We start from the raw sequence: 25,812 nt of genomic DNA, 5'->3' as shown, positions 1-25,812 counted from the left end.
AATCCAACCAGACTCTTCCAGAGTGGGAAGCAACTCAGGATTTTGCATCAGTTTCCTTCAGAGCTTACGGAAAATTGGTCCGTTTCACCGACAGTAGACTCCCAAGTCTCCAGACTGTCTAACAATACTGTCCTTTCCCTTACAGAAGGGGCATTGCTTCAGGACCCAATGACAAACTCATGGAGTCATTTGCAAAATCAGCCTTTGAAGCTGTAGGTTCTTCCTTATGTCCTGCCTTTGCCACCACATGGGTGCCAGTCTATTTCTGCATGGACTAAGCAACTCCGGAAGGACATCTTTGCAGGAGCCACACCTGACAAGTTAGCCGACTTGGTGAACCAGATCTCACAAGCGGGGAATATATGTAGTGGCTGCCTTCTGGTCAGCTCAAGCATCCAGTAATATAGTGGCCATCCGCAGAACCATATGGCTAAAGGCATGGCAGATGTATTTATTCTCCAAAAAGTCCCTGACCAGTCTGCCTTTTCAGGGATCACAACTGTTCGATTCCAAGCTGCACCACATCATAACGGAGGCCACCGGTGGAAAGAGTTCTCTCCTCCCTCATGCTAAATCTCAGCCCCCCCTCCCCCCAAGTGTCAATTTTGCCTGTTTCTCATCTATGGAGGATTCCTCTCTTCAGGAGAGACTGCAGGAAAAGAGGAGACCTTGGTTCAAGCAGACTCCTTTCTGGCTCTGCGCAAGGCAGGCCTTCTAGGAGCAGACCAGGCAAATTCTCCGCCTGACATTTCTCCCAGGGAGTCCTTCGGGGTGGGCGGTCTGTTCTTCAGTGACTCTTGGATCACCCCAGTCAAGGATGTCTGGGTCAGAGAGGTGGTACTGTTAGGATAAAAGACAAAGTTTACTTCCCAGCCCAGAGACCGTTTTTTCAGACATCTCCTCGCTGCTCCAAACAGGTGTCATCGTTCCTGTACCACCTCAGGAACGTTCTACATATTTCTATTCAAGCGATTTTGTAGTTCCAAAGGAGGACTGGACAGTTCGACCCATACTGGATATGAAGCTACTGAACAAAAAGGGTCTCTTTGTAATTTCAGAATGGAATCCTTTCGCTCAGTCATAGTCTCCATGGAATCTCGAGTTCCTGTGTTCAGTGGATATTCAAGACTCTTATCTCCATGTTCTGATTTGTACAGTTCATCAGAGATTCCTACATATTCCTGTATGGCAGGCACTTTTAATTTGTCGCCCCACATTTCGGCCTGGCAACAACACCTAGGGTCTTTACAAAGATTATGACCACAGTGATTGTCATTCTCCGGACCAGGGGGCTGGTAGTCTTGGCTTACCTCAATGATATCCTTGTCAAGGCCACTTCCTTCTCTCTAGCCCAGGAAAACCTATCCATCACTCTCCACACTCTCGGTTGGATAGTCAACAGGCCAAAATCTTGTTGATTTATGTGGGCATGTTGTTCAACACCTTTCAGGCGAGGGTCTTTCTCCCAGAGGGAAAGAGAGCAGCTCTCCACCGGGGTGTTTGCTCTCTTCAGGTCACTCGGCCCTAGCGGTTTTGGGCAGGATCGTGGTAGCTGCTGAGGCGATTCCCTTTGTTCAGTTCCACGCCAGGCCCCTTCAACAGACTATCCTATCCCAATGGAATGGGTCCGTCCTCTCCCTGGATCGTCCAGTCCGGATTTCATCCTGAATTAAGACATCCCTAAACTGGTTGCGGTCCTCCTCCCTCATTTGCCCGGGTCGGTCCTTTCTCCCCATCCACTTGCAGGTGATCACAACAAATGCCAGTCTCCTTGGCTTGGGAGCTGTTTTTCTGCAACCTCACAGTTCCTGGTCACCGTAGGATTATTCGCTGCCAATCAACATTCTCAAGATCAGAGCCATTCTTCTGTCCCTCCTCCACTGGCAGGACGTTCTCAGAGGCCTACAAGTTCGCGTCCAGACAGACAATGCAATGGCAGTGGCCTACGTTAAACACCAGGGAGGAACTCTTGTGTCCTCTGGCCATGGACGAAGTCTCCAAGATTCTTCTCTGAGCAGCGAAAAAGGATCCGGCAATATCAGCAGTGCACATCCCCAGCGTATGCAGAGGTCGTCAATCTACTTGCAGACACTCCTTGGCGACTCCCGGACAGACCAGATCTCCTTTCTCAGGGTCCCTACTTCCACCAGAATTCTCAGTCACTCATTTCGACGGTGTGGCTGTTGAAACCGTGGTTCTAAGAGTGACCAGTTTCTCAGGCCGTGTTATTCAGACCCTGATGCAAGCTTGGAATGCTACGTGGAAAGCTTTTTTCCGTTGGGGCGAGTCTGAGGCAGCGCCTGTGGCCTACTCCCTTCTTTCCATTCTGGCCTTCCCTCAAGCAGGATTGGATGCTGGACTGCTCTCAGCTCGCTGAAGTTCAAAGTTTCTTGTTGTCTATTCTCTGCCAAAAGAACTTGGGTTCTGACCTGAAAGCGAGAAACTTTCTTCAGGGAGTGGCTTATGCGGCTCCCCCTTATCTGCCAGTGGATTCCTGGGACCTTAAACTGGTTCTGAAAGCTCTCAGGTGTCCACCTTTTGAACTGCTCCGAGAAGTCTCTATCCTTCCTATCATGGAAGGTGGTTTTTCTCGTGGTCATTACTTCCATCAGCCGAGTGTCAGAGCTGGCAACGCTTTCTTGTCTCTCTCCCTTCCTTTTTCTACATCAAGGTAAGGATTTGCGGCCAGTTCTCTTTCCTTCCCAAGGTAGATTCCACCTTTAATCTCAATGAAGACATCGTTCTTCCTTCCTTCTGTTTTTCTCCAGTGCATTCCCTGGAGGGCTCTCTGAACAGATTGGACCTGGTCAGGGTGATTTGCATGTACCTTTCCAGAACCACTCTCTTCCATATGACTGATTCTCTTTGTTGTTCTCGTAAAGGCCTTCTGGCATCAAAGGCCACGATTTATCGCTGGATCCGGGCGGCTATCTTGGAGGTGTACTGGGTTAAGAATAGTCTCCCCCCTGGGATTAAAACCCACTCTACCCAAGTAGTGGGTGCCTCCTGGGCCGTTGGACATTGGGCATCTGCCTTACAACTTTCCAAGGTGGCGACATGGTCTTCTATTCACAGTTCTCTGATCCGATGGCGTTTGTACTGTTTTCTCTCCTTGGGGACTGCTTTGGGACGTCCCATGGTTTCCTGTGTCCCCCAAGCGATAACGAAAACAGGATTTTTGGTTACTCACCGTAAAATCTGTTTCTTAGAGCCTTCATTGAGGGACACGGCACCCACCCATGTTTTACAACTTTGTTTCTTTGTATTGTTACTTCCATTGTTAGTTTGGGTTTGTGGTATACTCTTCCTTTTCATATTCCTTCAGCTTTCTCACTAACTGATTGACTTAGTACTAGCTGGTGAGGTGTACACTGCTGGGGAGGAGCTAATTTTTTGTGTGCATAGTGTCAACCTGCTAGTGGCAGCAGCACACACCCCATGGTTTCCTGTGTCCTCCAATGAAGGCTCCGAGAACTAGATTTTACGGTGTGTAACCAAAAATCCTGGTTTTACCCCATTGAAAATAAAAGTAAAAAAAAAAAAACACATTTTGGTATCACTGCTTTCAGAAATGTCCGATCTAAAAAAAAAAAAAATAATCCGATTTGGTAAATGGCGTAACGAAAAAAAAAAATCAAAACTCCTAAATTACATTTTTTGACTTCCGCAACACTGCAGTGAGAGGCAATCAAAACATAGTGTCTACCCCCAAATGGTATCAGTAAAAATTTCAGCTCAGGGCGCAAAAGAATGTCATTCCCCAGCATCAGACCCCGAAAAATGAAAACGCTACGGGTCATGGGAAGATTTCACTATTTGTATTATGGGAAAGCGAGGGTGATTAAAACATATCCAAAAATGTTGCGTTTTTTGGAGACTCGAATCTGCGATCGACAGTAACATTTAAGTGTTAACCTGCTGAGATCGGAGCTAGCTCTGATCGCAGCAGTTACTCAACACCAGGCACCACTCTGTACAGCGAGCTCGGCTCCTAACCTCGCTCCATATAATATGCACGCCCATCCGGCTGTCATTAGGGAGTTATTCCTTTTGCTCAGATTATTTCCTGTGATTTCCTGTAGTTAATGACTAGTCATAGTAAGATTACTTTTCCTTTGGCAGGTATGAGCTACAATATGCACCGCAGCCCTCTCAAGCTCAGTTCATTTCTGCCAGCGAGCTGGCCCTGCAGCGCCATTATGCAGACACCAATAATCGCCTTCTGAGGCAGGTGGAGCGGCTTAAACAAGAGGCCGTGTCTGTGCCAGTGTGTGAAGACCAGTTGAAAGAAATTGAGCGCTGCATCAAAGTTTTCCTGCATGAAAATGGTGACGAGGGCTCGCTGAGTCTGGCCAGTGTCGTCATCTCTGCTCTTTGCACTTTAACAAGGTAAACCCTATGGTAGCCGCTTGCTGTGATACTCTTCACTGATGTAGACGCACTTCTATATTGTTTGGTATTGTTTTTCAGGCGCAATCTCATGATGGAAGGCGCTGCCTCCAGCGCAGGGGAGCAGCTGGTGGATCTAACCTCACGGGATGGAGCCTGGTTTTTAGAAGAGCTCTGCAGCATGAGCGGCAATGTCACGTGCCTCGTACAGTTACTCAAACAGTGCAAACTTCTCCCACAAGATCTGGACGTACCGAACCCTCTGGAAGCCTCTGAAGCTGTGCACCTAGCCAATGCAGTATACATCTCCCTCCAGGTAAAGAGACCACATTTGTGGCTGAAAATTCTTCTTGAAGGATTCCATATCTTTCTTTGAAATAAAAGTAAAAATTTCCAGATGATCACACAATCTGAGCTGCAGGGTAGAGTTTTATAGACTTAAAGACCAAGTTCACCAGTACTCATTTGTAGTTTAGGGATTCCCAGAAATAGCATTTCCTTAATGTCATCGATTTGTAGAATTGCACTGCGTAAAAGGAATCTGGCAACCCCTGGATGCTTTTAAGCTATTACTATGGGCATAGAGGTAAGAGAATGGTTATAATAGTCTTACCTGTAAGCCTCATAGCTATGGTCTAGTTCTGGAGAAATGGCATTTTAATATTTTGTGTAAATCATTTCTTTCAGGCTCCGGGGTGTGTGGAGCCGGGAATAAATTTCTGCCTCTTGACTTCATTATCTCCCTGCACGTCACACAACCCTGTGACGTGTAGTTGTGGCGGGGTATTTTATGCCCAGAATGAAATGTAGAGCATAAAATTGATTAAAATAAAATAAAATAATCACCAAACACAATGCTCCAAAACCGTCTCATTAGCAGACGTGGAGAAACATTGATATAGTCACCCAGCCAGAACTAAAGTCCTTCTCTCCTTCCCAAGGATTCCCTCCTACCATCTCCTCCTTAGGGATGCCTTCCCCCTCTCCTCTCTCCTTGTGTCCCACTTGGGTCCTTTATACCCCACCTGCGACTTCAGCTGTACATCTTCCCCACCATCCTGGAGACACAATGTCTTGCCTTGTGGACAAAACTGTATTCCTCAATCTGTTCTTTCCCTACAATATACTCTGGATAACGACATCCTGATTATTGTTCCTTCTCACACGGTATATAAATGACAGCGAGACATGTGGCCCCGGTGGTATGACTCCTAATTGTTCTGATACAATGGGGGGTTTCTCATACACTCGGGAGCCTTTGTACTTCAAGATGCTGTAAACGTTGATGCGTTGCTTCCCTCCCAATTACCACCTCTTAAGACCTTTTTTAGAAGTTGACCAAAGGCCTAATTTTTATCTACAGAATGGAAAACGATATATACCAATATTTCGATATATCTTCACATTTTAGAGTACGCCAGAGTTCTAACTCCAAAATATGATGCATTTTAAGTCGTAAATCCGCCTAATTGTTTTTTTTTTTTTTTTTTTAACTTAGAATTTTTTCCCCTTTTTTTTTAAGGAACTGAACTCAAACTTCTGTCAGATCATTTTCCCCGAAGCTCTGAGATGCTTAATGAAAGGTGAACAGACTTTAGAGGTCATGCTGCAAGAATTGGACAACCTGATCGAACAAACCACAGAGGGGACTCCGCTGCAGGCGCTGGTCGATTCATTACAGACCTATCTGAGGAACGCCGCCATGTGTCTGGACGATGAGGCAAATGCTCAGTATATTGATATCGCCAGGTATATAGTGATCTATTTCGTATTGATGGGTTGTAATGTGCAGTGGGTAGGTGATGGAGGAGTCTTTAACCCCTTCATGACCCAGCCTATTTTGACCTTAATGACCTGGCCGTTTTTTGCAATTCTGACCAGTGTCCCTTTATGAGGTAATAACTCAGGAACGCTTCAACGGATCCTAGCGGTTCTGAGATTGTTTTTTCGTGACATATTGGGCTTCATGTTAGTGGTAAATTTAGGTCAATAAATTCTGCGTTTATTTGTGATAAAAACGGAAATTTGGCGAAAATTTTGAAAATTTCGCAATTTTCACATTTTGAATTTTTATTCTGTTAAACCAGAGAGTTATGTGACACAAAATAGTTAATAAATAACATTTCCCACATGTCTACTTTACACCAGCACAATTTTGGAAACAAAATTTTTTTTTGCTAGGAAGTTATAAGAGTTAAAATTTGACCAGCGATTTCTCATTTTTACAACGAAATTTACAAAACCATTTTTTTTAGGGACCACCTCACATTTGAAGTCAGTTTGAGGGGTCTATATGGCTGAAAATACCCAAAAGTGACACCATTCTAAAAAATGCACCCCTCAAGGTGCTCAAAACCACATTCAAGAAGTTTTTTAACCCTTCAGGTGCTTCACAGCAGCAGAAGCAACATGGAAGGAAAAAATGAACATTTAACTTTTTAGTCACAAAAATTATCTTTTAGCAACATTTTTTTTATTTTCCCAATGGTACAAGGAGAAACTGAACCACGAAAGTTGTTGTCCAATTTGTCCTGAGTACGCTGATACCTCATATGTGGGGGTAAACCACTGTTTGGGCGCACGGCAGGGCTTGGAAGGGAAGGAGCGCCATTTGACTTTTTGAATGAAAAATTGGCTCCACTCTTTAGCGGACACCATGTCACGTTTGGAGAGCCCCCGTGTGCCTAAACATTGGAGCTCCCCCACAAATGACCCCATTTTGGAAACTAGACCCCCCAAGGAACTTATCTAGATGCATATTGAGCACTTTAAACCCTCAGGTGCTTCACAAATTGATCTGTAAAAATGAAAAAGTACTTTTTTTTTCACAAAAAAATTCTTTTCGCCTCAGTTTTTCATTTTGACATGGGCAATAGGATAAAATGAATCCTAAAATTTGTTGGGCAATTTCTCCCGAGTACGCCGATACCTCAGATGTGGGGGTAAACCACTGTTTGGGCACACGGCAGGGCTCGGAAGGGAAGGCGCGCCATTTGACTTTTTGAATGGAAAATTAGCTCCAATTGTTAGCGGACACCATGTCGCGTTTAGAGAGCCCCTGTGTGCCTATGCATTGGAGCTCCCCCACAAGTGACCCCATTTTGGAAACTAGACCCCCCAAGGAACTTATCTAGATGCATATTGAGCACTTTAAACCCCCAGGTGCTTCACAGAAGTTTATAATGCAGAGCCGTGAAAATAAAAAATAATTTTTCTTTCCTCAAAAATGATTTTTAGCCTGGAATTTCCTATTTTGCCAAGGGTAATAGGAGAAATTGGACCGCAAATGTTGTTGTCCAGTTTGTCCTGAGTACGCTGATACCCCATATGTGGGGGTAAACCACTGTTTGGGCGCACGGCAGGGCTCGGAAGGGAAGGCACGCCAATTGGCTTTTTAAATGGAAAATTAGCTCCAATCATTAGCGGACACCATGTCACGTTTGGAGAGCCCCTGTGTGCCTAAACATTGGAGATCCCCCACATATGACCCCATTTTGGAAACTAGACCCCCAAAGGAACTAATCTAGATGTGTGGTGAGGACTTTGAACTTCCAAGTGCTTCACAGAAGTTTATAACGCAGAGCCATGAAAATAAAATAAAAATTTTATTTTCTCTAAAATGATTTTTTAGCCTGCAATTTATTATTTTCCCAAGGGTAACAGGAGAAATTTGACCCCAAAAGTTGTTGTACAGTTTCTCCTGAGTACGTTGATACCCCATATGTGGGGTAAACCACAGTTTGGGCACATGTCGGGGCTCGGAAGTCAAGTAGTGACATTTTGAAATGCAGACTTTGATGGAATGCTCTGCGGGCGTTACGTTGCGTTTGCAGAGCCCCTGATGTGGCTAAACAGTAGAAACCCCCCACAAGTGACCCCATTTTAGAAACTAGACCCCGAAAGGAACTTATCTAGATGTGAGGTGAGCACTTTGAACCCCCAAACACAGAAGTTTATAACACAGAGCAGTGAAAATAATAAATACGTTTTCTTTCCTCAAAAATAATTTTTTAGCCCAGAATTTTTTATTTTCCCAAGGGTTACAGGAGAAATTGGACCCCAAAAGTTGTTGTCCAGTTTCTCCTGAGTACGCTGATACCCCATATGTGGGGGTAAACCACTGTTTGGGCACACGTCGGGGCTCAGAAGGGAAGTAGTGACTTTTGAAATGCAGACTTTGATGGAATGGTCTGCGGGCGTCACGTTGCGTTTGCAGAGCCCCTGGTGTGCCTAAACAGTAGAAACCCCCCACAAGTGACCCCATTTTGGAAACTAGACCCCCCCAAGGAACTTATCTAGATATGTGGTGAGCACCTTGAACCCCCAAGTGCTTCACAGACGTTTACAACGCAGAGCCGTGAAAATAAAAAATAATTTTTCTTTCCTCAAAAATGATGTTTTAGCAAGCAATTTTTTATTTTCTCAAGGGTAACAGGAGAAATTGGACCCCAGTAATTGTTGCCCAGTTTGTCCTGAGTACGCTGATACCCCATATGTGGGGGTAAACCACTGTTTGGGCACACGTCGGGGCTCGGAAGGGAAGGAGCACCATTTGACTTTTTGAATAAAAGATTGGCTGGAATCAATGGTGGCGCCATGTTGCGTTTGGAGACCCCCTGATGTGCCTAAACAGTGGAAACCCCTCAATTCTAACGCCAACACACCCCTAACCCTTATCCCAACTGTAGCCGTAACCCTAACCACAACCCTAACCGCAACACACCCCTAACCACAACCCTAACCCCAACACACCCCTAACCCTAACCACAACCCTAATTCCAACCCTAACCCTAAGGCTATGTACCCACGTTGCGGATTCGTGTGAGATTTTTCCGCACCATTTTTGAAAAATCCGCGGGTAAAAGGCACTGCGTTTTACCTGCGGATTTCACCTGCGGATTCCTATTGAGGAATAGGTGTAAAACGCTGCGGAATCCGCACAAAGAATTGACATGCTGCGGAAAATACAACGCAGCGTTTCCGTGCGGTATTTTCCGCACCATGGGCACAGCGGATTTGGTTTTCCATAGGTTTACATGGTACTGTAAACCTGATGGAACACTGCTGCGGATCCGCAGCGGCCAATCCGCTGCGGATCCGCAGCCAAATCCGCACCGTGTGCACATAGCCTAATTCTAAAGGTATGTGCACACGCTTCGGAAAACGCTGCGGATCCGCAGCAGTTTCCCATGAGTTTACATTTCAATGTAAACCTATGGGAAACAAAAATCGCTGTACACATGCTGCGGAAAACCTGCACGGAAACGCAGCGGTTTACATTCCGCAGCATGTCACTTCTTTCTGCGGATTCCACAGCGGTTTTACAACTGCTCCAATAGAAAATCGCAGTTGTAAAACCGCAGTGAAATGCGCAGAAAAACCGCGGTAAATCTGCCATAAATCCGCAGCGGTTTAGCACTGCGGATTTATCAAATCCGCTGCGGAAAAATCCGCAGAGGACCAGAATACGTGTGCACATACCGAAACCCTAACCCTACCCCTACCCCTAACCCTACCCCTAACCCTAGTTCTAACTCCAACCTTAGTGAAAAAAAAAAAAAATTCTTTATTTTATTATTGTCCCTATCTATGGGGGACAAATGGGGGGGGGTCATTTACTGTTTTTTTATTTTGACCACTGTGATAGATTATATCACAGTGATCAAAATTCACATTGGAACGAATCTGCCGGCCGGCAGATTCGGCGGGCGCACTGCGCATGCGCCCGCCATTTTGGAACATGGGGGCGCCCGGGGAAGAAGACGGACGGACCCCGCCAGGATCGGTAAGTATAAGGGGGGGAGATCAGGGCACAGGGGGGGGAGATCAGGGCACGGGGGGGCGTCGGAGCACGGGGGGGGAGGGATCGGAGCATGGGGGAGAGTGATCGGTGTGCGGGCGGGTGGATCGGTGTGCAGGGGGGGTGGATCGGTGTGCAGGGGGGGTGGATCGGAGCACGGGGGGGGATCGGAGTGCGGGGGGGTTTGATTGGAGCACGGGGGGGTGTGATTGGAGCACGGGGGAGCGGACAGGAGGACGGGGGAGCGGAGCACAGGACGGAGGGGAGCGGGCCACAGATCGGGGGGCTGGGTGGGCGATCGGTGGGGTGGGGTGGGGGCACATTAGTATTTCCAGCCATGGCCGATGATATTGCAGCATCGGCCATGGCTGGATTGTAATATTTCACCATTCTTTTAGGTGAAATATTACAAATCGCTCTGATTGGCAGTTTCACTTTCAACAGCCAATCAGAGCGATCGTAGCCACGAGGGGGTGAAGCCACCCCCCCTGGGCTAAACTACAACTCCCCCTGTCCCTGCAGATCGGGTGAAATGGGAGTTAACCCTTTCACCCGATCTGCAGGGACGCGATCTTTCTGTGACACAGCATATGCGTCACAGGTCGGATTGGCACCGACTTTCATGACGCATACGCTGTGTCACAGGTCGGGAAGGGGTTAATTTAGTGCATTCATAAAATAGAGACCTAAAATAAAAAAATCATAGTACATGTTGATACATTAAAATTTGACTAGTCGACAATAGCCTCTGTCTCCCCTTCTCACGCGTTTTAGTCTTCCTCTCCCTGCCTGCACGCACTCTGTAAATGGACAGAAACCAGTTTAAATGTGACAATGGTTGGGAAAGAGGGCGATACTTTACTGGTGAATTCCTTGGTTTTTGTAGGTTGCTTCATTCTCAGTATGGAGACCTAATTCAGCCCAGGAATGGAACAATTGACGAAACTCCAAAAATGTCAGCGGGTCAGATGCTTCTGGTGGCATTTGATGGCATGTTTGCTCAAGTTGAAACTGCATTTGGATTATTACTCGACAAGGTAGGAATGTTGATCTACCGATGAATGGAATTTTTTTTTAATTCAATTTTTTTTAAATTATTATTATTTGTGTGATTTTTCTTTTTTCCATATATAGTTAAAGCAAATGGAAATTCCTCCTGCCTGGAGAAAAGTTGACATCATCCGCGAAGCACGCAGTACTCAAGTCAACTTTTTTGAGGATGAAGAGCTTCGCCGGGTTCTAGACGAAATATTCTTTCTGAAGAGACTGCAAACCATCAGGGAATTCTTCAAACTTTGTGGTGTTTTCTCTCAAACCTTGTCTGGTGAGGACATTTGTTTCTCCACTACATCGTAGTCTTTTACTGCATCTTAGTAAAATACGTGGATGGGGCCAGAAGGAACGCCGCCAAAATGTAGTGAGGTCTAGTAAAAGAGCGCAGCTATTCAAGTATACCGAGAGGCTTTTGCACAATTATCCTCTTTGTACATCATGCCAGCGGAAGGGCATCTGGTCCAGATAACATATCGTACATTACAGCACATGTGCCTTTTAGTTTTTACTTTTTTTCCCCCCTTTGTCTCTCTTTAGGGAAGTGCTCAGCAGATGACCAAGGCCCTGGAAATGGACCCGTCCAGCTAGTGAATGTTAAAAGCATGTATAGAAACTCTTCTTTGAGTGAGGAGCAGATGGCCAAACCCATCAAGTCATTTACGGCTGACTTTGTGAGGCAGCTCCTAATCGGCCTTCCTACACAGGCCCTGGGCCTGACCCTGTGCAGCTACATCAGTGCCCTGGGCGTTGATATTATTGCCCAAGTAGAGGCCAAGGACTTTGGGGCTGAAAGCAAGGTGTCTGTCGATGATCTTTGTAAGAAGGCCGTGGAGCACAACATCCAGATCTCCCGATTCTCACAACTTGTGATGAACAGAGCTACAGTCTTGGCCAGTTCTTATGACACCGCTTGGAAGAAGCAAGACTTGGTCCGCCGCCTGGAAACGAACATTGCTTCCTGCAAAACCAGCATGCAACGTTTACAGCTACACATTGCAATGTTTCAGGTGATAATTCATAGACTGTCTTATTGTGACACTTCCTATTTGTTAATTCTCTGATTTTATGTATAAGTACCATCTCCAGCTGCTCAGACCAGCTAAGGATATGTTCACATGCAGCAGTAACTGTATCTGAATGGAGCTTACAGAAATTCATGTGCTGGCTGTCATTGACACAGAAGGAACCGAACTATGCATCTATTATCTTTTATTTCAGTGGCAACACGAAGATCTCCTGATCAGTCGTCCGCAGACGCCATCGGTTACTTCTCCTCCGCGCTCTGCGATCTTAACCAGCATGAAGAAGAAACTTCACACACTTGGACAAATTGACTCTTCCATTGCTGCAGCCCAGGTAAATATTTTTGTAATTTTATTATGATCACTCTGGTCCCAATCTTAGGGACCCCACGATCCGAAGAGTAAATTGGCCTTTCTCTTGATTTAGCCCTGCAGCCGGCCCCCATTAATTTGACATAAGTGCCAATGGTGCTGCTTTTTAGAAGAAATGGTACGACCCAACATGTATGGTGGTGGTAGTGGTTTTTTTTTTGTTTGTTTGTTTTTTAATCTTTACAACCGATGACGTATATTTACTTCATCTGTTGTGTCCCGCACTCCGGCGCTGAGCCCACACTTTCCTCACACATTACGGCTGAAGACCCCCATGCCGGTCATCATGATCCCCCTGTGAACGCCGGTTCGGTCAGTCGATCGTGGCTACAAGTCTTCTAAGGGGACTATTAAATACCGTTAAAAAAAAAAAAGTTGTAAAAAATATTAACAAAATACATTAGTCTCCTCCCCTTTTGCCCCATTAAAAAAAAAAAAAGATATATTTAGTATTGCCGCTTTCAGAAATCTCTGATCAGTCAAAATGTAAAATAGATTAATCTGAACGGTAACGGTGTAAAAAAAAAAAAAAAATCAACGCCAGAATTGTTTGTTTTTGGTCGCCTGAACATTGCAATAAGAGGCGATCAAAACATCGTTTTTACCCCAAAATTGTATCTGTAAAAAAGGTCAGCTCAGGGAAAAAAAGGAAAATCGCTAAATGTGGACTGTGACTAAAAAGTGCAATCCTGGTTGTTGGGTTTTTTTTTTTTTAACCGATTTGGGTTAATTTTATGTACATCGGACCATCCAGGACCAACCAGGTTTCCATGTTTGTCTGCGACTATAGAGTATTTGGTGTTAGTCGCTCGCAATGATTTGTTCTCTCACTCGCTGTTTAGGAGAAGCTGGCAGCGTTGGAAGCCAGCATTGAACAACGTTTAAAATGGGCCGGAGGGGCAAATCCCGCTTTGGCTCCAGTCCTGCAAGATTTTGAGGCAACTATAACAGACCGAAGAAATTTTATGCTAAAGGAAAGCCAGAGAACAAGCCAGGTATATATCGTTGTTCCTTTAAAAAAAAAAAGATGAGCACGCGGTTACAGGGAATAGCTGATCTTTCCCCTTCTCTTGTGCCGTTTTCCAGGTAACGTTCCTGTGCAGCACCATCATACACTTTGAGAGCCTGCGTACTCGGACCGCAGAGACCCTGAGCGTGGACACTGGCTTGTTTGAGCTGATAAAGCGCTGCCAGCAGATGTGCTCGTTCGCATCGCAGTTCAACAGCACAGTTTCCGAGCTCGAACTGCGGCTTTTAAAACGCTTGGTGGTAGGTACCGGATTTCATTTTTTTAGGGTTTTTTTTCCCCCGTAAATATTAAGCAATAATTAAACCTTTTCACTTAGACATCTAGAGACTTGCTGATCTTCTTCTTATTCTTTACAGGGAGGCTCCAACGAGAGCGCCATCGGAAGCCCGGAGTGGCTGGTTTCTGCCCACAAGCAGCTGAGCCACGAAATGGCAAATCAGAGAAGTCTGCAGAGCGAGAAAGAGCAGCAGGTCGAAACAGTGTGTGAAACCATCCAGAATCTGGTGGATTGCATCAAGACTGTGCTCACCGGTCACAACAGGCAGTTAGGAGATGTTAAACACCTATTAAAAGCCATGGCAAAGGTAAAATAGCGTATGCTAAGCCTGCGGATCAGGCGACTGTGACTGTAATCTGTTAATGCGTTTTCCTTATTGGTAAATGCAACTGCAAAAATTTGACTTCTAGGATGAAGAAGCAGCCATGGCCGACGGTGAAGATGTGCCCTATGAGAACAGCGTGAGACAGTTTTTGTGCGAGTACAAGTCCTGGCAGGATAACATCCAGACCGTCCTGTTCACGATCGTGCAGGCTCTGGGCCAGGTACGCACCCAGGAACATATAGAAATGCTGCAGGACATCACCCCCACACTAAAGGAGCTTAAGACGCAAAGCAAGGGGTAAGAGTCGCACCTTTATGAAAATTGAGACTTCTCGTTTGCCATAGGGAAGACACCGGCATCTTGGGTATAGGCCGCTGATTCTATGTAAGGATAGTGTTCACTCCGTCGACCATACCCTTCCTATAGGCACCAACCTAAACTAGTTTTAGACCTTTAAGGACATTTTTGCTTTTTTCGTTGTTTTCCTTGCCACCTTTCAGGGGCCATAACTTTTTTTTTTTTTTTCCCTTGTCAACAGTCATGTGAGGGCTTGTTTTCAGCAGGATGAGTTTGAGTTTTGAATGGCACCATTCATTTTACCATATAATGTACTGAATTCCAAGAGTGAAAAAATGGTGGGGGAAAAACATTAAAGAATAATTCCGCCATTCTTTTTTGGGTTTCGCTTGACCAGGAAACTTCATTGTCCACGTCAGTCCGATTTACCAAATATGCATCACATTTTTTTTTTTCCCTATTTAAGTGATGGGGAAAAAAAATTAAACTATTATAAAATAAAAAAAAAAATAAACCCCCAGCTGTCATATTAATTCATCGGTCCCTCGCAATCACTCAATGTTAGAGATTGACAGTGACATTTAAATGGTTAACACAGAATTCTGGCCGCGGCTTTTAGAGATACATGGCTGCTATATAATATCTGGTAACTGACACATGTGGAGCGAGCCTCACTCCTGAGCCCCCCTAAAAGGGAATCTGACAGCAGTGTTTTGCTATGTAATCTGAAGGCAGCAGGGGTTAAAACACAAATTTCAGCCATACCTCTCCCATCAAGCTCCATCCTGTTTACTTGCCATGGTTGTTGAGCTTATCACTGCTGGGACATGAGTCTCCTGGTCCTACTCCGCCCTCTTCTGTGATAAGCAGCTCACTGTCTACAGCTTTGTACACAGCCTGGTGTGGGCGGGGTTAGCTTTCTCAGCTCTGCTTCATTGCTAGATCTAAAAACGGCTGCACCCAGTAAACTAAGAGATACATCGCTGGATTCAGGGTGTCCTTGCCTACATTATGCTGCTCTCAGATGAGGGAGCAAAGAGCTGGTGACAGATTCCCTTTAACTACAACATCCTTTTACGGAAAGCGATTCCTGTCTGTGTAATGTCTGTAGGAGGCAGACACTTCTGTTCTGCAGAAGTTTGTTTATATTTTTCACATTCTTCCACCATATGCAAATTGGGGACAACACGATCTCCCTGTTATTGCCCTTTCTTAGAAGGGCACACTGCATCAGCTCCACTGCAACCACTGACCCCAGAGAGTGTTGTACTAAAGGAAGACCCTGTGCGGACCTCAACCGGGTGCTGAAGGGAAGAATATCAAAGGAAGCCCTCCTCCTCCTCTTTCTCCCACTCTATGTATTGTATTCTTCTGGTAACCCCAGAGATTGTCTACAGCTAGACCCCTTGCTGGGCTAGTATCCCTCCTTCTGGCATGGAGAAGTCATTTCATGCCACTCCTGGCTCTTCAATCAGTGCTTCACTCCGGTGCCCTCTCTCCCTCTCCTATATGGCCTCCAACCTCTCTTGAAGTCCGGTCCTCTCCGGAGCGGTCCTTGCTCTTACCTTTTCCCATCAGTGATTGACCACAGCAGGGCTAGCTCTTGGTGGCTGCCTCCTGCAGGTGTCCTCCCTGGTGGTGTCCTCCCTGGTAGTGCCCTAAACCTCCCATCAGTATTCCTGTATTAGAGAATTTAGTCCCCACTTTACCTGCATTTTTAAAGGAATTTACCTGCTTAGTGCAAGGCCTATCACTCTCCACAAGGGTAAACGTTTCCCCTTTGCCCCCAATCAGAGGTCCATCATACAGCCAAAACAGATTTCTTGCTTTGCACTAACGAAACATATAATATGCAAATTGAGTTTCTGGTTTAGCTGTCCTGAGCCATATTGCAAGGCTCTTTAATGGTTCATCGCCATTTCCAATAGGCACTAGCGTTCTAGTGCTCTTCCTCTCTGAGGAGGAATTTTCATATTTAATTTCCCAGAGGAGCATTGTAAGGCCTATAAGTCTCCTTACACTGGCATCATTGTAAAATTGTAAGGCCTGTAAGTCTCCGTAAACTGGCATCATTGTAAAATTGTAAGGCCTAGAAGTCTCCGTACACTGGCATCATTGTAAAATTGTAAGGCCTATAAGTCTCCGTACACTGGCATCATTGTAAAATTGTAAGGCCTATAAGTCTCCTTACACTAGCATAATTATAAAATTGTAAGGCCTATAAGTCTCCGTACACTGGCATCATTGTAAAATTGTAAGGCCTATAAGTCTCCGTACACTGGCATGTCACTCTCCACAAGGAGAGACGTTATCCCTTATATCTCATGCAGTGAGCACACAATTATCAAGCAGAGAAATGAAAAAGTATTTCTTGTTTGGCCCAGTTTTGGTCTGGTTCATTTGCGCATGGGCCGTGACTTAAAATTTAGCGGTGTCTGTAAGAGGAGTATGGTTGATATACGTAAACTCGTGTGCTAAACGTCAGCCTCCAAATAGCTGCTGCGCCTACCCCAGATGCCTGTGTTCCCCAATGAACTCTGTTTTGTATTAACACTGACGTACCCTACACTTTTTCCACCCCAGCATCTATGACAACCTGGTGGGGTTTGCATCGCCTTTGGTAACGGATTCATCAAATGAATGTACCAGCCCGATCTCCACAGCAACGTATTTGCCCAGCTTCGCTGCAGGTGATTTCATCAACTGCTTTCAGTAGTTTCTTTTTATTTTATTTAAAGGTGTATTCCCATGTCCAAGATCATATCCCTATATGTTATAAGAATAATATTAGAAAATACCTTCAATTAGAAATGTAGTATAGTTCTTCTGATTCGCCCATGTGCAGAGCATTTCAGTAACTTCGGTATCCATGGTTATGACCACTCGTATAGTGAGTTAGCTCCTTTTGATTGTAACCATGGATACCCAAGCTACTGCAGTGCCCTGCACATGGGATAAGTGACATAGTGAATCAGAAGAACTATACTAAATTTTAAATTGGAGTTATTTGCAAATTTTATTATATATTAGGATCTTGGAGATGGGAATACCTCTTAATTAACATTGGATTAAGTTAATATAATGCATATGGCTTTGCTACGTTTAGCTTTATAAGAAAAGGGAAAGGCACAGTCGTACATTTATTTTGTTTGCTATGGAGCAGTGTGTAAGTTTCTATTTCCTAATCTTTTTTTTTAATTTTTTTTTATTCCAAACCTATTTGAATTTCACAGCCGTGCGTAGCAACAATCTGCAGAAGACCCAGCCGGAGGGCATGTCTCAGAACGCCAAAAAGCCAATTCAGAAAAACTTGGCCCCATCTGCAGATACCCCGCCCAGCACCGTTCCCGGGCCTGTCAAGTGTGCGGTTTCAAGTCCTAAAAAGGCAGTGCGGGATCCCAAAACTGGGAAAGGTACATACATGCCCTGGGCTCCCATACTAACAAGGCTGCCTTCTAAGCTCAATGTTTAAAGAGTTGCTTTATTATTTTTAGGAGATTTTTCTTTTCTGTAAGCCAGATACATCCATAAAATAAGAATATCTACAATATCGCATGTTAATATAAATTACAAAAAAATAAAAGTGCAAATCCTTCTGACTGTAGGCTCCCCCTTTCTTGTTTTGTTCATTTTTAGCTGTGCAAGAGCGAAATTCTTATGCAGTCAGCGTCTGGAAACGTGTGAAAGCCAAGCTGGAGGGGAGAGATGTGGATCCTAACAGGAGGATGTCTGTTGCAGAGCAGGTACTTTTAAGAAAAAAAATATTATGGGAATATTTTAACCCCATATTAATAAAGTAGTATTTTTTTTGTGTGTGTGCTTTAGTTTGTTTTCCTGCCCTCCAAAACTTTTTTTTTCTATCAATATAGCCATGTGGGGGCTTAATTTTTGCATATTTGTAGTTTTGAATGATACCATTCACGTTACCATATAAGGTACTGCAAAACCAGAATAAAATTCTGACTGCAGTGAAATGGTGAAAAACTCGAATATGTCGTTTTCGGGGTTTGTGTTAATTTTCTTCTGTCGTGTTGAACTGTACGATAGAAATCACCTGGCAGCGTGATTCTCCACGTCGGTACATTTATGGTGATACCAAACCTATGTAATTATATAGGTGTTGGCTGTATAACACAGCCAGCACCCACAATGTATGGGCCACGCTCCGCTTCTGTGTCCACTCCATACACCCGCACCTGATTTATACAAATGGTAAACTCTAACCTTTGATTTTATGTGTCTGCAGTCCTAACAGCCAATGTGGTAAGCAGATACTGGTCTAAGGATAAATGGGTGTCCAGCAGTGCGGGGCTGTGCGGCGTGTCCCAGCAGTGCGGGGCTGTGCGGCGTGTCCCAGCAGTGCGGGGCTGTGCGGCGTGTCCCAGCAGTGCGGGGCTGAGCGGCGTGTCCCAGCAGTGCGGGGCTGTGCGGCGTGTCCCAGCAGTGCGGGGCTGAGCGGCGTGTCCCAGCAGTGCGGGGCTGAGCGGCGTGTCCCAGCAGTGCGGGGCTGCGCGGCGTGTCCCAGCAGTGCGGGGCTGCGCGGCGTGTCCCAGCAGTGCGGGGCTGCGCGGCGTGTCCCAGCAGTGCGGGGCTGCGCGGCGTGTCCCAGCAGTGCGGGGCTGCGCGGCGTGTCCCAGCAGTGCGGGGCTGCGCGGCGTGTCCCAGCAGTGCGGGGCTGCGCGGCGTGTCCCAGCAGTACAACAGTCTCCTGTTTAGGTGTACATTTACATAGATACATGTTTTGTAGTAGATTATATCAGAATCTTCATGGTTTTTTTTTTTTTGTTTTTTGAAAGGTTTACCAATTTATATTTTCACTTAATTTTAGGTGGACTTTGTGATTAAGGAGGCAACAAACCTAGATAACCTGGCGCAGCTGTATGAAGGTTGGACAGCTTGGGTGTGAGAGAGAAGACTGCAAACACGCCTGGTTCAGCTCAGTCCGAAATCCACCAGAATCAATCAAGTCTCAGGCATCCACAGCCGCGCCAAGGCCGGTGGCGATGTATACTGGGGGCTTAATCTAGGAAATCCTGGTGCAGTGGGAAAAGGAATCCCACAGGAACGCTGCACCCAGAGAAATGTTAAACATCAATGGTCAGCAGTCCCCAGGGCACAGAGTATAACGCTCACCGTCTGGTTAACGTGATTGTCTTTCTGCTATGGAAGATCTGACAAATATGTCTGACAAACGGCTGCAGAAAGAAATTGGGTCTCCTCCAGACAAGCATGGTGATCTCGAACTCTCTTCCATGTGACCCTGTCAACAATTGAGGAAATGCTAAACCCTGTTCGTAAAGGGGGGAAAACTGGGGCCATCAAGGATTTGCCGTGAAGAAGATGCTGTCCGTTTTCTTGGGTTACTCTTGTTGCTTTGGCAACATTGCTGGTTGCGTTTGACCAGTTTAGCACAGAAGAGGCTAGGAGATGAAGCATGGCCTTTAATAATGATACAAAAAAAAAAAAAAAACCTAGCTGAAAAGAAGCAGCCAAAGAACAGAATTGTGAAGTTTGGTGGACTTCTACCAAGAAGAAAAAACCTTGTTCTCCATTCTTTTCTTCCCTTAAATTCTCGTAGTTTAGGATGACTTGTTTATTTTCAACTCTTGTACTTCTCACACAGTAGTCAGCTTTACAGTATGTATGTTTGCTAGTTGGGATATCCAGAAAAGAAAAGAAAAACTTGGATCTTTGGAAATAACTCATATAGGTGATTCCCTATGGGTATGACTAGTGTTACCCTCGTCCAGTTTCCTGACGGGGATCGGCACTGTGCATTTTGGAACCACGGCTGGTTCTTCCATCGTAAACATGTTCCTGTTCTCTACTATTTTCCCAGCCATTTTCCTCTTTAGTTTTTTTTTTTTTTCCCCCTTTTAGGTTTCTTGTGCACTATTGCTGACGGTCATACAATAAAGTGTTGTTCTGGTGGAGGTAGATTGCCGTGGTGGTTAATTCACAATTTTAATAAAAAGATTTTTTTTTTTTCTTTTGATGATTTGACATTTCTTGGTACAATCTCCCTGTCTGTCCTGGAGTGATGCTCATTCAGTTATAAGGCTCCATCTTGAACACCTACTTTTTTTTTTTTTTTTTTTCTTTATATGGAAAAGCAAAGACGCAGGTTTTTCTAAACTGAACGACATTCATTTAAGTATTATGAAAAATTCAGGTTTACAATATTTTTTTTCACCTCTTGGAAAGTTTTGTAGGCGAAAGCAATTTTTTTTTCCAGACCAGTCCAAACACACATGAACCTTCATTTAGCTAGTTATGTCATAGTTTGTGCAGAGTTATTGTAAATCTTGAGAAATCATTTTAATAATTAACTTTCTAGATATTTGTTTTTTTGGTTATTTCCATTTAGCTTCATAAACCTGATTCCCCCCCACGTACACGTCTGTGATTTGTCGCCTTGGTACAATGTGAGAACCGAATGATCTGCAATCTGATGAACCTAGACATATGAGCACATATTCTGCCTTTTTTTTTTTTTTTTAAGAGAAAAATCTTATTCCAACCAGCAGCTGCCATGATACCAGTTCACCACGTTACCAGCAATATTTTACAATTTGAGCAGGTCATGTGCTTTACCATATATCCTTCTCTGCCAGGAAGAACTACAGCACATGGTGACAAGATACGTTTTCCGCCCGCTCTGTCGAGATCCATTTTGAGAATCTGTTTAGTTTATTTTTTTTTTTTTGCTTCCTCTCTCCGAATCTAAAGTATTAACAGAAGTCAAGTATAAAAAAAAAAAAGTTAGTTTGCGGTCATTATACCGGCCAGTCTGTAGGAATGGCAGCCTTTTTTTATTCCGATTGGCCAGGTAAAAGTATATCAATGCTGAGATATGCATGCCTTTACTGTGTACCAGCAGACATTACTATGAAGGTGATGGTAATGGTAAACTTTGTGTGCGAGACTTCTATGTGAACGTACAACTTTTTTTGTTTTTTTTGGGCCACTTTTTACTATTAACAGGAATCCATGTAAGATGTAGATAAAGCAAGGAAAGACTGCATTACATTTAATTTAATGAGAAATGTTAACATTTAATACACATCACGGACACCTGTAATATTACATTTCTGCTTTAAGATACAAAGGTCTATGAAGAATCAAAAATCTTAATTGTTTAAATAAAATAGCATACTTCCTATTAAACTGTATTTGTTTTTTGATAAGTTGAATGGCGTTCAGTCCTGAAATTAAAAAAAAAAAATGTATTTACTTAAATGGACTACAATGGTTTGGTGTCTACGAATTCTCAATGGTCTCATAGTTTCTCTATTGTCAACTGTGAACTAGGCAAAAAAACTGATATTCCTCTATCTTATGTGATTCTTGTTGAACAAGGTATGGTCGTCTTAGGTGGAATGTGTTATCAGAAAATTACCTATTGTTTTATTCAGGTTTTCTTAGTCGCTTCATTGGGGAAAACCAAAGACCATGAGTGTACGCTGCTGCCGCCAGATGGCTGACACCGTGAAAAAAGTCAGCTCCTTCCCAGCAAGCTACACCCGCCTTTTGACAACCAAGCTATTCAGTTTAGCTTAGGGTCACTACAAGGCAGACACTGGTGTGGAGCAGGTAAAGTTTTCCAGTACTTCTCTCCTGACAGATCCACTAGGAAGTAGCCCTTCTTATCCTTGATAGGGCCAGGAACACACGAAAGGTTAAGCACCTCTCACCACCCACCAGTGCTTTTCCTGTCCCTAGCGGGGAAAGATGTGTGAGAGGTATGCTCTGTGCATGAAGACTATCTGACGAACTCGTGATGATTGGAGGGGTTCATACTTTTGCTTCCTCCTTTCGCAGGGTCTGTGGCCGATACCTCTCTGGCTAGTGGTCCTGCAGCCTTCCCAGTCAAGCCATAAGCTTCTGGTGCAGCTCTTCCCTCTGTGGAGGGCTCTCAACTTCCTGCTGCCGATGAAGTGCCCGGTGTGCAGCCCAGGATTACATACGTTTCTGGGTCTTGTGTCTGGCATGCGTTCCAGGGTGGAGTGCACATCTGGGAGGCAGGCGCCAAAATCTGCTGGCATTCGTTCCTGCGCGGACCACAATCGAAAACGGATCACTATTGGGTGGAGACTACTCTAATTGGATATGGGCAGCAAATATATGAAATAAATAATATCACACTTTCACACAAAATAAATGAAAATCACACTTTCCCCTGTACCCAAAATCCGCTGCCTCTGAGTAACCCTCGACTCTGCCCTGTCCTTCAAACCGCACATCCAAGCTCTCGCCACCTCCTGTCGCCTCCAGCTCAAAAATATTTCCAGAATCCGTCCTTTCCTCAACCCACACTCTACCAAAATGCTTGTGCATGCCCTAATCATCTCCCGCCTCGACTACTGCAACATACTCCTCTGTGGCCTACCTTCTAACACTCTCGCACCCCTCCAGTCCATCCTTAACTCTGCTGCCTGACTAATCTGTCTCCTCGCTACACTCCTGCTTCACCTTTTTGCAAATCTCCACTGGCTCCGAATTTCTCAGCGTATCCAGTTTAAATTACTAACACTGACCTACAAAGCCATCCATAACCTGTCTCCTCCGTATATTTCCACACTAATCTCTCAATATCTTCCCTCACGTAATCTCTGGTCCTCCCAGGACCACCTCCTCTCCTCCATGCTTATTCGCTCCTCACTCAATCGCCTCCAAGACTTCTCCCGAATATCACCCATCCTCTGGAATTGGTGCCCCAACACATCCGGTTATCCATTACTTTTTGATCCTTCAAAAGAAACCTGAAAACCCACCTCTTCAAGGAAGCTTACAGCCTGTAAAGACCACATGGCCAGCTCAATACCATTGGAGCTACTGCAACCCTCGACCTACTGTCTCCTTCCCCATAATCCTGTAGCATGTAAGACCGCAAGGGCAGGGTCCTCGCCCCTCTGTATCAGTCTGTCATTGTTAGTTTTGTTTACTGTTAAATGATATTTGTATTTTGATGTAACCCCTTCTCATGTACAGCACCATGGAATTAATGGTGCTATATAAATAAATAATAATAAAAGATAGGTCAAACTGGTTCTGACGAGTCAAATGACGTAAGCCAGGTGAGATCCACCGATTTCTTTTGAATCCTGTGGGTGACCTTACAATGGAGGTGCAAAATCCTGGCCATTGTAACAAACCTGCAGAGCTATCTCTTCGTCAAGTGGGTGAAGTCAAGGGGCAGAGGTCACCTTTCATAATTCCTCAGATTCCTATATTGTATTTCATAAGACGAGATAATAATAAATAAAAAAAACCTACCTAAGCTACGAAGAGGGTTAAGAGATGTGCCACATGTAACATTAAATTGCTAGAACGATACAGCTATGTTCAGAGTGTATTTCCAAGATGGCTAAGGATGAACTATCCTCCTTAATGGCTGATACGAGGACAGTGATTCCCTAAAGTTTAAAAAACTGTATCTGGTTTTGTCTCGCCTCTATTTCCCCAGTCTACTCCTCGTTATAAGAGACCTAGATGGGACATTGATTCAAGCTTGGAAGAAGGGGAGTTGTATTACTATCCATGAACTAGAGGAGGGCGAAAGTGTTTCCCCTTTATTACTTGAGAATAAAATATATTTCTCATTGTAGAATACAGATACGCTTTTGTGGGGTAGGCAGTAAGAAGCACTATGAAAATTGAGGAGACTGATGAATACCCGTCAAGCCAAGATTAGATGCTTCGGAGCCTGAGAACCTGGAGGAATTGTGTTTAACCAGTTAATAAACACATCAGAGCAATGACTGGAGGATTGGAAGGATGCAAAAAGGGCTGGTTATCCCAAGAGATTTCAAAGCTCTCTAACCCGATGATGTCAACATATCGGAAGAAATCCAAAAAAATGATATTCCGGTGGCCAGATTAGCAAAGGAAACCTCAATCCCGTTCAAACATACCTTGAGTCTCAAAGATCCTAAGGATAGATATTCAGACAGCTTACTTAAAAAGCCTGGGAAACCTCTTCTGCCATTATCAAAGCCAACATAGCTGCCACTTGGGTAGTTAGATTAATGTGCTTATGGATAGATGAATTAGCCACTTGAGGAAGAAAACTCCGAGAGAATATATTGAAATCTCTGCCCTTACCGAAAATGGCAGCTGACTTTATGGTAGATGTTTTGGCAGAGTCCATCAATTTCTCTGCAAGGAATGTTGTACTTTCTAATGTAGCAAGTCATGCTATATAACTTAAATAAAGTCCTATATTTGAAAAAAAAAATTCTTACGCCTCATTGGGGACATAGGACCATGGGTGTATGCTGCTGCCACTAGGAGGCTGACACTTTGCACAAAAAAAGTTAGCTCCTCCTCTGCAGTGTACACCCCACTTACTGGCATTATGAACCTCAGTTTAGCTTAGTGTCAGTAGGAGGTGGACACGGGTCTTTCATTAGATCCTTATCTACCTCAATGTGCGTCGTTTTCTTACAGGTATTCCGGAGGGATACAGGGTGAACAGTCACACCTGTTATCTCACAATGCAGACTATGAGTACGGTGTGTACTGCCACCCCGTATCCTCATAGATCCCTCTGCAGGACCAAGATCCTAGCACACAAGCGTGCTCAGAAGTCCGGTCCTGCATCCGTCCCCCACCCACTCGCCCACCAGAACCTGTCGGTTGCGGAGACTAGGACTTCCATCAGCTCCCTGGACGTCTCATTTCTCTTCAGGTTAGTAACGGGCAGTGAGGATCTACCTGGCTAGAACGGCCGTTTTCCGGAAGACGGATTCTCTTTTCGTCATTCCTGATGGCACGCGTAGAGGCCTGCCGGCTTCCAAAGCGACTCGCTCGCTGGATCAGAACGGCAATTTTGGAGGCTTACCAGGTCAAGAACAGAGTGCCCCCTCCTGGGATAAAGGCTCACTCTACCCGGGCAGTTGGCGCCTCCTGGGCGGTGCACCACAGGGCTTCCGCCTTACAGCTTTGCAAAGCGGCAACCTGGTCTTCCATCCACACGTTTGCCAAATTTTACAAGGTCCATACCTACGCTTCGGCGGATGCCAGCCTAGGCAGAAGGATCTTGCAGGCGGCAGTGGTGAGTCCTCTGACCTGATGGAAGTCTGTTTTTCTCACCCCAGGGACTGCTTTGGGACGTCCCATGGTTCCTGTGTCCCCCAATGAGAGGCAATAGAGAAAACAGGATTTTTGGTTGCTTAGCGTAAAATCTGTTTCTCGGAGCCTTCATTGGGGGACACAGCACCCTCCCATGTTATTCAGTTCCTGTTG

The 25,812-nt window shown here is 44.9% G+C and overlaps 1 protein-coding gene across 1 annotated transcript in view; it reads left to right on the top strand.

The window, feature by feature from the left end:
- SMG1 (SMG1 nonsense mediated mRNA decay associated PI3K related kinase) overlaps positions 1–20,019 on the top strand; it is a 121,554-nt gene extending 101,535 nt beyond the window's left edge. Inside the window, exons 49-63 of the mRNA XM_069734120.1 lie at positions 4,123–4,389; positions 4,471–4,705; positions 5,912–6,138; positions 11,076–11,226; positions 11,324–11,513; positions 11,780–12,249; positions 12,461–12,598; positions 13,479–13,631; positions 13,723–13,905; positions 14,023–14,250; positions 14,354–14,565; positions 17,149–17,255; positions 17,799–17,978; positions 18,202–18,308; positions 19,394–20,019. Of these exons, the coding sequence (XP_069590221.1) occupies positions 4,123–4,389; positions 4,471–4,705; positions 5,912–6,138; positions 11,076–11,226; positions 11,324–11,513; positions 11,780–12,249; positions 12,461–12,598; positions 13,479–13,631; positions 13,723–13,905; positions 14,023–14,250; positions 14,354–14,565; positions 17,149–17,255; positions 17,799–17,978; positions 18,202–18,308; positions 19,394–19,471 (2,926 nt within the window). The 3' untranslated portion in view covers positions 19,472–20,019. The remainder of the gene's footprint in view (positions 1–4,122; positions 4,390–4,470; positions 4,706–5,911; positions 6,139–11,075; positions 11,227–11,323; positions 11,514–11,779; positions 12,250–12,460; positions 12,599–13,478; positions 13,632–13,722; positions 13,906–14,022; positions 14,251–14,353; positions 14,566–17,148; positions 17,256–17,798; positions 17,979–18,201; positions 18,309–19,393) is intronic.
- The last annotated feature ends 5,793 nt before the right edge of the window (positions 20,020–25,812 follow it).

Source organism: Ranitomeya imitator, chromosome 7 (assembly GCF_032444005.1).
Source record: "Ranitomeya imitator isolate aRanImi1 chromosome 7, aRanImi1.pri, whole genome shotgun sequence".
Classification (NCBI taxonomy): Eukaryota; Metazoa; Chordata; class Amphibia; order Anura; family Dendrobatidae; genus Ranitomeya; species Ranitomeya imitator.
Note: the sequence above shows the minus strand (reverse complement) of the source record. Positions and strands in the feature narration are given on the sequence as shown.